The sequence below is a fragment of the Mus caroli genome, unplaced genomic scaffold (genome assembly GCF_978045245.1).
Source record: "Mus caroli unplaced genomic scaffold, Mus_caroli_1 scaffold_10, whole genome shotgun sequence".
Taxonomy (NCBI): domain Eukaryota; kingdom Metazoa; phylum Chordata; class Mammalia; order Rodentia; family Muridae; genus Mus; species Mus caroli.
The window spans coordinates 58,619,270-58,632,756 of NW_028227265.1; the positions used below are offsets into that span (position 1 = coordinate 58,619,270).

Consider the following 13,487-nt stretch of genomic DNA (forward strand, 5'->3'; position numbering starts at 1 on the left):
GCCCCCTTTGGAAATTCTAGGCAGCTTCTCTGACTCTGAGCCACGCCCCCACCTCCTTAATGGGGATTCTAGGCTGTCACTCTGTCCGCCACCCACCCGTCTTTCCTTTGGTCAGAAACCAGATGGAGCCTGTTGGACACAAAATATACTCCATGAAAAGAGAAGGTGGAGGAAAGTTTGTCCACCACACGTGGCTGGATGCAGGTGACTGACTCTCCACCCCCAGGTCTGGTCTCGCCTTCTCCACTCGAGTCCAGGCAGACTCTAGGTGTGTTGGCAAATTCTCCCAAGCGTAGAAGCGTCCTCTGCTTCAACCTCCCGGGGTCCCAACATACCCCAGCACTGGAAACGGGCTACCATAACCGAAATGTCTGTGTAACCACTGTGTGGCTGGACCCGGAGACCACGGCTCCTTCGCCAGCTAGAAGCTTCTATGATAACACAGGTTCCAGGTCTGGGAGGCCTCGCCCTACTAGCTTCGCATACTCTTGTTATAAAAGGGTTCTCAAACCTTGGGTGGTTCAAACTGGAAAAGTCCAATTTGAGCCCCATGTACAAGGCGGGCGGAGGCGACACGCGTCGCTGCTGCCTCCTAGCGGCCAAAGTGAGACATTACGGACGCGCGTTTACCGTGGCTGCAGCGCCAGAAAAGAGGGGACCCAGGGTCCTCTTGACGGGTGGGCGGGCACATGGGAAGGGAGCTGGGCTTCTCGCCTACCCAGGTCTTATCTCGGAATTCTGAGTGACTGTCCACACTGTCCTCCAGACAGGGTCTCATGTAGTCCAAGCTCATCTTTCTGCAGCTGCCTCCTGGGTATTGGGATGACAGACGTGCACCACGACGGCCAGATTTAGTTTCTCAGTCTCTGGGAAGGCCCATTTATTAAGTGTCCAATACTCTAATAGGGAAACTGAGTTCAGACGTATAAACTTCCTGTGAATGTCTAGGCCCTGCTTTTTAGGTAACCTAATTTATGACGCTCTAGAGTCATTCTGTCTGGTACTCCTGGGATTGGACCCCAGCCAAGGACGCTGGAGGCAAACTGAGTCTATGACTGACCATGTCCCCTCAGACTGGAAGGACCCCCCCCAAAAAAATAAACAGACCAGTGATAGCGTCCAGCCTTGCCCTGAGGATACCAAGCGAGGCTGCATGAAGCACTTTCCCCTTCTTGGAGGTTTCGTGTTCCCCTCACAGGCGGTGTGGCTATAGGCACTGGAGGGAGTGGGTGGCAGAAGAGAAGGGTGCTACAGCACGGGGAGAAAGGCCTGGGTCTGCGTCCTGCGAACGCTGTGTGACCTCAGGCAAGACAGACACTTTCTCTGGGCCTCAAGAATCACATCCATAAAATAGGACAGCCATTATGACCAGCTGTTGCAGTTCAGGGGCTCCTGAGGAGGGAGCAGGCTGGAGATGCAACAGTCAGGCCTCTTGCCCCAAAGTGGGCAGTCCTGGCTCCGCAGTCTTATGGGTCCTCCAAAGATCGTCAAGTACAGAGGCTCCCTGGGTCACACCTCCCAGGAGCAGCGGGAGTGTCAAGTGGGCCAGGTCCTCCCTAGCCAGGCCCAGGTGCCTGGCCTCTGACAGTGCCTGCACCTGCCTCTGAGTCTCCAAGGGCCGCCTTGTGTCCAGGGCGCACTCAGGGGCGGGCTGGGGCGACTGTGTTCCGTCGCCTCTGTCTCCGGGCATCTCGACCACCAGCGCATCTCGCGGGTACAACACCTCCGGGAAGTCCTCAGGGTTGCACCACTGCCAAGCCTAAAAAAGAGGGGGGACAGAGCCAGTGAATGAGAGGGGCTGAGTAAAGTGCGGGGCGGGGCCAGGACTAATTAAGGAGTGTTGGGGTGGGGATGGAGCGAGCAGCAGGACAAAGTGGAGGCAGGATGTGTGGACGGAGCCAAAACTGAGTGAAGGGGAAAGGGGCAGGATCAGAAATTGAGTGATGGAGCAGACGTGGGCGGGACCAGGACTGAGTAAAGGGATGAGGGCAGAGCTAGGCTGTGGGCAGAGCTATGCAATTGCTCCATGACTTGGGAGGAGCCAAAACAATGGGAAGAGTCATGTCATTGGGTGGAACCAAGGTTTGGTGGGCGGGGCCAGGATACAGTATAGCTGAAAACCCCTAAAATCCCCCCCCCCCCGCCAGTGCCTAGAGGAGCACATTCATTCTCTGGAGACCCTCTTCCAAGTCGTCCACTGAAACAGCCAGGGTGAGGCCCCCAAGGATAGCTACAGCACAGAAACCGTCCCCTGGATCCAGCCATGCCTGAAGCCCGCAGCCTTGAGTTTGTTTTTCACATTCCCCTTTAGTTGAAGCCACGTTAAATTCTGATTCTTAGATGACATCCAAAATTCTCCTGCCTATTGGATCCTCCTGTCGCCCTTCAGTTTGGGCAAGCTGTGCTGGAGCACACCCACTACCCGCAGTACATTACCTAACAGCAGAGGGAAGCTGCGAAGGAACATCTACCTGCTTGCCCTGGCTGCCAGGGAACTCCACGGCAGTGCTGCCACAGGGTGTAGGCAGGGGTGGGCACAAGTGCCAGGCGGCCCTGAGGAGTAAAAGGTGACAGATCAGAGAGGGTGTTCCTGAGGCTTCCTTGTCCCCGCTGTGTTATGAAGGGTATGATGTGGACCAGATGAGAGTCCCGCACACTCAAGATCAGCAACATCTCTGCCCACAACGCACATTCGGTTCCAGGCCCTCTGTGCCTTGGTTTTCTCTTCTAGACCAGGACAGATCTATACTTTGGGGTCGTGAGTGTCCTCAATACTGCTCTAGCAGACAAGGCAGGAGGGGTAAGGCAAGAGTCACCTGTTTAAGCCAATGTATCCGAGGCTGCCCACGAGGAGGACGCTGGCGAAGCTTCCCAGAGACGCGAAAATGATGGATAAACGGGAAATCTGCACCTCTGGGGGCGGGACAATTTGGGTTGAAGGATGTGTGCCCTGTTCCTACCCTGACTGGGGAAGACGCAGCTTGACCCACATACAGCAACCCAAGGAGACAAAAGAGAGCAGAGGGGTGGTCACTGTGGATCAGAGACAAGTAGGGATTGCTTCCTACAGGAGAGAACTTTACAGCTGGGGTTTGAAGGATAAATAGGAGTTTGACAAATGGAGAGGAATCAAATACTGCAGGTAGTTGAGGTAGGCCAGAGAAAAGGAATTCTGACCAGTGCTTTTTCCAGAGGCCATGGAAAACCACAAAGGAAAAGTTGGCCAGTGGGGTGCTGTGGTGCCGGGTCCTGCATGGTTATGGAAGGGAGGTGGGACACAGTTCCTGCTCTTGACACAGAGTCAGGAGGGTGTTGGCCTGCAGGAGTGCTGACAGTTGCTGGACATGAGGCGTGTGTGTGTGTGTGTGTGTGTGTGTGTGTGTGTATAAAATGTTCCTCCTTTGGGAAATATTCTCCCTGCCAAGATTAATGACTCAATGATAATTAGAAACAACATGAGTCCATGAGGCGAGGCTGTGCCTAATGTCTCAGCAAAATGGTAAATGCTGAGACCTTCAGGACAGCCCTTAAGGCTGTGGGAAAGAACTCTGAAAACATGAGTTCGGGCTGGTGAGATGGCTCAGTGGGTAAGAGCACCCGACTGCTCTTCCGAAGGTCCGGAGTTCAAATCCCAGCAACCACATGGTGGTTCACAACCATCTGTAACGAGATCTGACTCCCTCTTCTGGAGTGTCTGAAGACAGCTACAGTGTACTTACATATAATAAATAAATAAATCTTTAAAAAAAAAACATGAGTTCAAGACATAATTTCTCAATTTGCAAAATATAAGGATGCAGTATAAGTCAGGGCCTTCACAGATCTAGAAGAACAGGAACAGCTAAACTCTGAGCCAGCTTGTCAGAAAGATACTGAGGAACAAGATAAAGAGATTTAAGAAATGGTAATCTCAGGACGGGATCCCACCCAGCTAAACTTAGTCTCTGTGCTTACAAAGGCAGGTAGATCTCTGAATTCATTTGCAATGTTAAGAAAAAAAAAAAAACCAAAGGAACCAGAGAGATGGTTTAGAGCACTGACTGCTCTTCCAGAGGTTCTAAGTTCAATTCCCAGCAATGACATGGTGGCTCACAACCATCTGTAATGGGATCTGGTGTACTCTTCTGGTGTCTATGAAGACAGCTACAGTGTACTCAAATGAATAAGATAAATGAATCTTTAAAAACAAAACAAAGACTTTTTTAAAAAAGGAAAAAGAAAAAAGAATGTACTTGCTGCCTTTTGCTAAGAATTACGGGCTAGAGTCAGGGAATGGTGATTTGTAAAATGATGGGGGGTAGGGGAGAAGGTGGACAAATGGATTGATATGAAATAAAAGACTGAGCTTTGGCCTGGGAGACAGAACACTCAACTCAGAGAGGGAACCTGGAGAGCTAACACTGCTATTTAGAAAAATTTCTGGCTTTCAGATTTTGATCGGAAAACTCAATATTTACTTTTAGGATTTTTTTAAACAGGATTTCTGACTTGATTGGAAAATCCAAGATTTGTTTCTGACTTTGGTCAGAAAGCCTATGAACTATGCACCGAGCTTTTAGAATTCTTTCTAGCGAAGAGCTGTCTCAAGCAGAGACCTAGCTGGACAGCCTACTCGGCAGAACACAGAGCTCTCATCTTGTACCCCACAACTGACTTCAAGTTGTTCTTTCACCACTCCCAAACACCCCTTTCTCAGGACCCCCTTTTCAAACCGAGGCTGGTCCTTGGCACTGTGGGATCATTAGGGGAAGAGCAGTCAGCTATCCTTGATGTCTCTCCACTCACCAAAGCTAAAGCGCTGGGGATGACTCCAGGCACCCGGGAGCCTCGCAGTGTCGGCTCGCACCTGAACCTTGTACATCACTCGGCTGCGCAGTCCGTCAAGTGTAACTTGGGTTTTAGTGGGTGGCACGAGCCACTCTGCTGGGGAAGGCAGCAGTGGGTTAGGGATCCCTTTATGACCTGTGGTACGAGCCTGACACTCAGAGCAGCCCTGTGGGGTCCACACTCGCTGAGGGGTCACCGTATCAGGACACAGCAGCGGGGCTCACACTGCACGCTCTTCCACCCCCATACCCACAGCACCTGACTCCCACGCTCCGTCTTCAGCCTCGCAGCGCACGACGTATTGCGTCAGGACCCCCGGGCAGGTGCTCAGCTGTGACGCCGTCCACTCCACGGACACCGAGTTCCCGGTTTGGTTCCTCACCGACACGTGTCGTGGAGTACCGGCTCTCGAGGCTGTGCAACGCCTCAGTCAGCAATGGGGCAGAGGAAGGGAAGGCCCTGCCCGCCGCGACCCCGCCCACACAGACCACACCTTCCTCCACGGTGGCCATGCCTACCACGGTGGCTGCCGGCCCCACCCACAGCCCTGGATCCGCCCAGTATCCTAACTCCACAAACTTAAGGCTCTACGAATAGCCTTGGCCACACCTACCGGCGTGGGGCCATTAATAGAGATAGCATCTGACCAGCTCACATCCTTGGTTCCATCCACAGCCACTCCAAGGTGACCAAGGGACACCAAGGGTCATCAAGGGATCGATCGACTCACCGTTACCCCCAAAGTAGTAACTGGACAGGACTGTGGCCCACAGCATGGGATTCTTGGGGTTCTTGGAGGCGAACACTGTGATGTGGTAACATTCCTCCTGCTCCAGGGTAGGCTTAGAGCTCCAGCTGTGCGTCACTAGAAAGACCAGCGCAGCGGCCACTGATGGACTGTCCCGTAACTGTTTGCTGGCTGTGTTGCCTTCTGGGACTGCCTAGAAAACTTCTACTCGTGCTTCAAAGCCTTTCTACCTCTTCCCCTGGATCGCTCATCCAACTACCTAGTCTTTACAGCATGCGGAGGAGTCTATGTTGAGCTCCACAGCCTCAGCTGCGGTTCTTTGAAAACCCCAAAAGTGTGTCCACCAGGACTCCAGCCCAAACCCAGAGCAGGACATCTTAAAACAAGACACTGCAGTCACCGTCCTGCTGCCTGGCTTTCTCTAAGCCTCATTAACTTGCCAACAGCAACTGTGAACTGCCACCTTCCGTGGTGCGGGAATGTTTAAATCATCATAATATGTGAGACTCATTATCTGCCACAGTGTGACCTGCCCAGGGCAGGACATGGGAACCCAGCAAAGGTTGCAGATGCAGGCCACAGCGTTCCGCTTCTGCCCAGGCCTGCCCGATTCTGTGTGACTCTGAGTAAGTGAAGATGACGCTCTGGGCTTCAAACACCCTGTCTGCACAGACCCTGAGGGTTGGAGCCCACCATGTATTACCCATCTTGGCAGAGTCCTCTTCTTCTGGTGCAATCAGGGTACAGTGCGTGTGGTTCCTGTGCTGGCCCCATGGCTGCCACTCAAGGCAGTAGGTGGTGCTGGGAGCCTGGGCTGCCCACTGCATGGATGTCATGTTGCCTCCCACGCTGACATTCAGGGTTCTTGTCTCTAGAAGGAGACCAAGTGTCACAGGAGGACAAGGGCTCACCAGCATGTCAGTGATAATCACAGACACAGTCTCAGCATTTATTGAGCACCAACTGTATGTCAGGCTGACCGACAGTGAACACCTTACAGGCTACACTGGGGACTCTGGCCTTTTGTTATTCTTTCTTTTTCTTTCCTTCTTCCTTCCTGTCTTTCTTTTTTTTAATTAAGGTTTATTTATTATTATATCTAAGTACATTGTAGCTGTCTTCAGATGCACCAGAAGAGGGTGTCAGATCTTATTACGGATGGTTGTGAACCACCATGTGGTTGCTGGGATTTGAACTCAGGACCTTCGGAAGAGCAGTCGGTGCTCTTAACCACTGAGCCATCTCTCCAGCCCTATTCTTTCTTTTTCAAGACTGAGCTAGCCTTAAAACCACAGAGAGCCTTCTGGTTCTGCCTCCTGAGTGCTGGGATTAAGGGCATGACTCACTAGGCCTGGCCAGTTGCCCTATTTTGCACAAACAACCAGAGGCACAGAGAGGGAGAACCACCAGCTTGAGTCTGCCCAGCAAAGCCTTGAATCAACCAAGCTGGAGCCTGTGACTGTACCAGCCTGTCAAGCGCCTGTGTCTGGACACTGGTGACAGGATCAGGTAACAGGTGTATGGGCAAAAGGTTTAATGTGAGGCCAAGAACTAGGAGGCAACAAAGGTCTTCTGTTGTAGTTTTCAGACAAGGTGTCTATGTGAGGCCTGGAATTTGAAATCATCCTGTCTCAGCCCCTTGAGTGCCCCCACCCATGTCTTTCGAAGGTTTTAAAGTCCTGCATCATACATTGCACATCTTGGAAACTGCATTTTTGATGCGACCATGACTTAATGGAGGAATGCCCAGGTTTAGCGCATGCTCAGCGCAGAACCAGCCTCCCTCGTGCTCCCGTCCCAGCGACCCAGACACCTGTGAGCTCTTGGGCAGGAAGGGGCCACTTCTGGATGGTGCTGCGACCGAAACGAGTTTTGGCGAGCACATTCAGGTCATAGGCGGCCCCGGAGAGGTTCAGCTTCTTGCCCAGGGGCACGGTCTTCGAGGTCTGAGCCTGGCACCTGCAGGACAGCATGCGCACCAGCACCAAGTGCTTCTTCACCTGCGCACCAGGCCTGCCTCGGCAGCCTTCCGGGACAGTCAGCCGTGGTAACTGCAGAGAGGAGATGGGAATGGGGATCCAGGACAGCCCTCTACTGCAGGGACACCGCCCTTCCTGCTCACACACGTGCCCTAGTTCCCCATTAGCAGCAGAGACAGGGTCTCATGTAGCCCAGGCTGGCCAACGATCACCTTAAACTCCTCATCTTCTTTGTCTACCCGTGCTGGATGACAGGTGTGGGCCACCATGCCCAGCCACCTTTCAAAGGTAATCCCATAGCCTGCCACCGCTACCTCCCCTGCTACCTCTGCCACCCCCACCCCAGGCTAGCACAGTCACCTGTCCCTGCATGGTCAGACGCCTCCTTCCACCTTGGTTCAGGGGCTCCACCAAGAACTTAATCTTGGCCTGGGGAAGGACTTCTGTAAGGAGAGCAGAGCTGGTCCCAGACCTGAAGGACTGAGAGGCTGAGACCAGTCCCTCCCAGCCCTGAAACCTGATGTCTAACCCCCCCCAGCCATCAGCTTGATGTCTGAAATTTGCTGCCATATCTTTTATTATTTTCTTTTGAGACAGGGTCTGGAGATGGAGCCCAAGCTGACCTCAAAAACAGAATCCTCCTGCCCCAGCTTTTTCAGTGTTCGGTGATTGGCATGCACCACCACATGTGACTTTGTTAACTCTTCCCAGAACTCGTAATCCAGGTCCCCTCACCAGGTGGAACACACACAGGCACGCTCCAATCACTCCAGGGACCTCCAGGGGCTCCTGAGGAGAGCTGCCTCCTCCTCCGTATCTGGATCTCCTGGGCCATGTTCTCAGAAGGGCAGAGGCAGGACTCTGGGAAGAAGTACAACAGGGATCATGGTGTCAGTGTGCTGGGGCTGCCCAGAAGTAGGTCCAGGTCACCCAACCAGTCCTTTGTGAACTCTGCCTGCCCCTTGGTTCTCCTTTGCCTGCTTCTGTTACTTTGCTGGGCTGGAGCTCTGTGCCCACCCTTGACTGTGACCTTGGCTGTCGTACATATCACTCGGCCCCTAGCAGAATAGGAATAACCCACACTGGCCAACAGGGCAGGGCCACGGGCTGTGCATAGAACAGGGGACTTCATTAACACTTACCAGACCTGCTCCCACGAATGTCACCAAGCACACCTGAGCCAGAGTTTACCTGAGGTCCGCAGTCACCCTAAAAGAGAAAGACGTTGGGTGTGTGGCTGAGCTGCACTTTGTGGCTCAGGAAGAAGCAGGTGGGATGTTTCCACTTTGCTTTTCCGACCTGAGTCTCTGTGCAACTGAGTCCTGGAACCTGAGAGCCCCCCTCCCTCCTCACTGCCCCCTAGAGCCTCCCTCCCTCCTCACCGCCTCCCAGAGCCTCCTTCCTGCAACTCCCAAAGTGGGTGCTGCCAGGTCAGGCTCCTCTGACTCATTGCCTGTTTATTTGAGAGGAAAACTGAGGATCATAGAACCGGGGAAAACCATGAGACTCCAGTGGCTGAGGAGTGACTGTGAATGGATCTAAGAGGTGGCGCTCACATAGACAGAGGGACGGAGGGGGTGATTGGGCTAGCCCTCACACAGACGGAGTATAGAAGCCCAGAGCCTGGACCACATGGACCCAGGAGAGAAAGGTAGCCCAGAGCTTGTCAAAGAAGCAAGACGCTGACGAGACACCCAGAGAAGGTAATGGGGAACCACAGTGTGAGTGTGTGTGTGTGTGTGTGTGTGTGTGCGCGCGCGCGCACGCACGCACACAGTCACCATCAACAGGATTTCAGAGCAAGCAGCAGAACAGAAAGGAAAACTCTGAGGATGAAGACGCCAACTGAGAGTTATTGATGGTGCTATGGTGACCTTTGACCTGTAAAAGAACTCACCAAGGTCCAATTCGTCGTGGGCATCCGGCGCCTGAACTGTACCTCAGCACCGGCCTCTTCAGACACATTCCAGTCCATTCGCAACTGCCCGTGTGATTGTGACACTTTGATGTGTCCCAGGGGAGGGGTGGTCTTGGCTGTTGGGGAGGGTGAACACACATCCCTGTGACTTGACAAATGTCCAGGAAGTCCGCCCAGCTCCACCTATGGGCTGCCCTGACTAAGGCAGGCACTCTGTACCAAGGGTTAGGGACAGGGCATTTGTCTCAGCATCTGTGTTTGTTTCTTCAGACAGGGTCTTTAGTAAATTCCTGATCCTCCTACCTCCCAAGAGGGGGCGTGCCAGGCATGCTCCCCCACAGTGACTTATGCTCTGCCAGGGATGAAACCTTAGGGCTCCCTGTATGGTAGGCTCATGGCTACCTGCTGACTCATATCCCCAATCCAATGATTTAAAAAAAAAAAAAAAGACTATATCAAGGGGCTGAGAGATGCTCAGGGGTTAGGAGCATGGGTCAGAGGACCCGGCTTCAGTTCTCACCAACCACACGGCCGCCTCCCTGGGCACCAGACATATTTTTAATGACACACAGGCAAAACATACATACCCATAAAATAAAAATAAATAAACCTGGGCTGGAGAGATGGCTCAGCGGTTAAGAGCACTGACGGCTCTTCCAGAGGTCCTGAGTTCAAATCCCCAGCAACCACATGGCGGCTCACAACCATCTGTAATGGGATCCAAAGCCCTCTGAAGACATCTACAGTTGTACTCATATAAATAAAATAAATAAATCTTTAAAAATAAATAAATAAATAAATTTTGTTAAAGAACAAAATGCTGTGGGCGTGGCTCAAAGCAGAGCCCTTGCCCAGAATCCCCAGTCAGGGGGCTGGGGCCGTGGCTCTGGGTAGAGTTTGAAAAAATCCCGAGTCTCGTCTTCAGCAGGATCCATTCTTGTAAAGCAACTGTTTTGCTTAAGTGTTTCCCACTGAGAAGTGAACTTTTCTCTGCCGTGGTTAATTTCCTGCCTCGGTGGAAGGGTGGGCACCCCCCACTCACTAGCCTGCCCACATCCGTTCCTGAATCTTCCCACAATCCACATCCTCACGCACACTAAGGACAGTGCTCTGTAAAGATGCGCTGAGTCATGAAAACACAGCTCCCCAGAGGATGAGGCTGAAGCCAGAAGAAACCTAAATGAGCCTACTGACAGAGGGGTCCTGTGTGACAGGTCTGCTTTGTCGCACAGCAATGTGCAACACTCACCCTGGACCTGGAATGTTCTCAGGCCCGGGTCTGGGGGCATCTGCAATGACAGAGGGACAGGTAAAACGGTCAACTCACTCCAGTTGTACAGGTACTGGGATATCTCCTGGGACTTCAAAGTTTGGTTCCCAAGCCGAGACTCCACCCAGAAGTTGACCTTGGACAGCACCGGGATACCATCCTGTTCCCAGAACTGCACAGTGCGGACTGGGCCTGAAGAGAAGGTGCGGCAGCACTCCTGGCTAACGCCGGTGTGGGTACGGTTCGGAGGGACAAAGCTGCAGGGGGGAGGGGCAGGGGCGGGAGGAAAATCATAAAGGTCAGTTTGAGAATAAAGTCATGACTAGAGAGCGAGTCAGTCGCTGTTTAATCCCAGAATTCGGGAGTCAGAGGCAGGAGGATCTCTGTGAGTGTGACTTTGAGGACAGCCTGGGCTACATAGTGAAACCATGTCTCAAAGGGGGGGGGGGGAGGGAGAGAAACTAGACTGTCTGTCCCTTGCAGTGACATGCAGCCCCTGTCACCATGTCACCTGACACTCAGAGATGGGCGGGGATCATGCCCCACATGAGCTAACACAGATTTTGCCTGAGTGATTCTGGGAACAAATGAGGTTGTGGGAATGGGTCCTCACCAGCACCACAGGACATGCGAAACATTGTCCTCAGGGCCGTCATACTGCCAGGAGCACTCATAGTCTGTCTTGGAAACCCTGTAGCAACTCAAGTTCCTGGGTCCTAAGGGTGAGCCTGTGGGAGATTGTGGCGGTTTGAGAAGTAGGGCTCCACAGTGTACCACCATCCCTGTGTCCCCATGCCTTCCTCCAATCCTGCCCTTGCTGGACCTCACAGGGACAGGGCTAACTTCCACCTCAGCGCCTGCCTGCACAGGAGGGAGGGGGGAGCCTCCTAAGCAGGCTAAGCAGGAAGACTTTCCTTTGCCCACGGGCAGCCCTCGGCTTCCTACCTGCACAGGAGCTGCACCCCTGCCCTTCAGGGTAGACAGGCTTATCTTTACCTCATTAGTTAAAGATGACTATGAACCCCTAGTGCCCCACACCTACCCCTTACTCCCACTCCCCGAGTCTTCCAAGGCCTGGGATAACAGCGGATTGGGGACCCTGTTTCTTGGGGTTCTTTGTGGTATTTGTTAAGAAATATAAATACTCCCCTTAGGGACTGAGTGCAAAATGTAGCTGGTAATTGTCCCAAACACTGGCCCATCTAAATAACAGACACTTAAACCCTGAGGCCAGGCTGCAAAGGAGGAGGGGCCAAGGCGACCTATGTTCACGAGTGCCTGAAAGGGACCAGCAGGGTCCAGTTGTGCAGGGGCTGGGAAGGAGGGACACACATGGGGTAACATGAGGCAGAGTGTGGTATGGCTCTCAGCCTGGAAAGACCTGTGTCGGACCTGAGGCTCCCTCTGGGAACAATGTCTTCTCAACGCAGCAGCTGTCACTTGGGCCTAAGGCTGAAAGACAAGCGTGAGTCCTGTGAGCCTGGGAGAGCACAGGAGCGAGAACATCAGCTTGGCCACCCCCGAGTCCGTCTGTGTCTGTTTGCTATCAGCACAGCAGCCTGCAGACCCACACATCCCTCGCCCACACCCCTACCAACCCACCCACCCCAAAAATCCACCCACCCACTCAAACGCCCATTCTCACCCAACCCGTCCACCCACCCATCGTCCATCAGTCCGTCCTCTCTCAGCCGTCATCCCTCCCCCAGGTGGCCCATAGGTCCCTCTGTGACTGCCAAGGGCACACACAGGAAGGGGGGTGGGGCAGCACATTTGCCCTAGAAAAGCAAGCTGCTGAGGAGGGTAACAGCCCCACAAGTTCACGCTTCTGGTAGTCAGGAGCAGTAACAGTCCCCGGGGGATGGGGATGTCCTGTGGGGATTCCACTGAGGTGTTCCAGCACCAGGATCTCCCTAGAAGCCTGCATCAGAGTGTAGGCACATCAGGCAAGGAAGCCAGCCTGACTGGAAGCATGTCAAGATTGTCCGGCGAAATTGGCCTTTTGGATTCTGAGGTGAGGGTCTTCTTCCCTCCCCTGGTGACCCCAGCCCTGCAGCCTGAAGTCATGCTTCCCTCTCTGCCACCTCAGGTTCTAGGATGGTAGCCCTCTGTAGGAGGGGCCCTTGCCTCTTGCTATGAGTAGCACATGGTATCCTCCAAAGGCCTGCAGCCCTTTTGCTGGGGCAATCCTGACTGCCATCCCTGGAGCCAACAAGCTACAGATCCCTGGCCTACAGAGGAATGTAGAGGCACAGAGAGGCATAGAATTTGCCCAGAGTCACACAGCAGCCGTGACTGAGGTAGATCCACGGGGCTCCGGCCCTTCTCAGCCTGGTCCAGGCGCTGTCCTGATAGGCACGGCCTGTGCATATCCCATGTATGAGAGTCTATGGCAAGCTGTGTGCAGAACATGCAATCTTCCATGTGCCTGCCACCCCTTGAGCTTTTCTTGTTTAAGAAGATGGGAGATGGGAATGGGTGAGACTCCTCTGAGAGGGGAAACTCAAACCCGGACTTAAGTTAGATCCAAGGCCACAAGGACAAAGAGGAAGATGGCCTCAGAAACCACCAGGCCATGGAGCCTATAGGCTGCCAGGGACCCCTCCCTACCCAGGAGAGTGGTGCAAGGATTGGTGGGGACTCACCGCCTAGCTGGCAAAGCAGGAGGAAGGTGATGTGCTTGCTGGTCCCTGGAAGCCCCATCATGTCCATGAGGAGCCGTGAGGCCCCAGGAACTTCTGCAGG

At 53.5% G+C, this 13,487-nt stretch overlaps 1 protein-coding gene across 1 annotated transcript; it reads right to left on the reverse strand.

Moving 5' to 3' along the window:
• Positions 1-517: 517 nt before the first annotated feature.
• On the reverse strand, positions 518-13,487 carry Il12rb1 (interleukin 12 receptor subunit beta 1). The gene is made up of 16 exons (XM_021170575.3): positions 13,388-13,487; positions 12,135-12,194; positions 11,356-11,470; positions 10,800-10,999; positions 9,452-9,588; positions 8,697-8,763; positions 8,290-8,415; positions 7,915-7,997; positions 7,389-7,626; positions 6,279-6,446; positions 5,558-5,692; positions 5,086-5,241; positions 4,786-4,920; positions 2,817-2,913; positions 2,472-2,553; positions 518-1,759 (listed from the first exon to the last, which is right to left on the reverse strand). The coding sequence occupies exons 1-16, from the start codon at positions 13,452-13,454 to the stop codon at positions 1,424-1,426; spliced, it is 2,202 nt and encodes a 733-aa protein (XP_021026234.1). The 5' UTR covers positions 13,455-13,487; the 3' UTR covers positions 518-1,423.

What these genes read in the sequence shown, in the direction of transcription:
- Il12rb1 (XM_021170575.3), bottom strand. Translation starts at nt 13,454, where the DNA reads ATGGACATGATGGGGCTTCCAGGGACCAGCAAGCACATCACCTTCCTC. An exon ending in GCCTGTGTGTGTTCCACCTG is followed by an intron (nt 7,998 to 8,289) that starts GTGAGGGGACCT and finishes CTCTCCTTACAG; the next exon opens with AAGTCCTTCCCCAGGCCAAG. An exon ending in TCCTGCCCAAGAGCTCACAG is followed by an intron (nt 6,447 to 7,388) that starts GTGTCTGGGTCG and finishes GTCTCCTTCTAG; the next exon opens with AGACAAGAACCCTGAATGTC.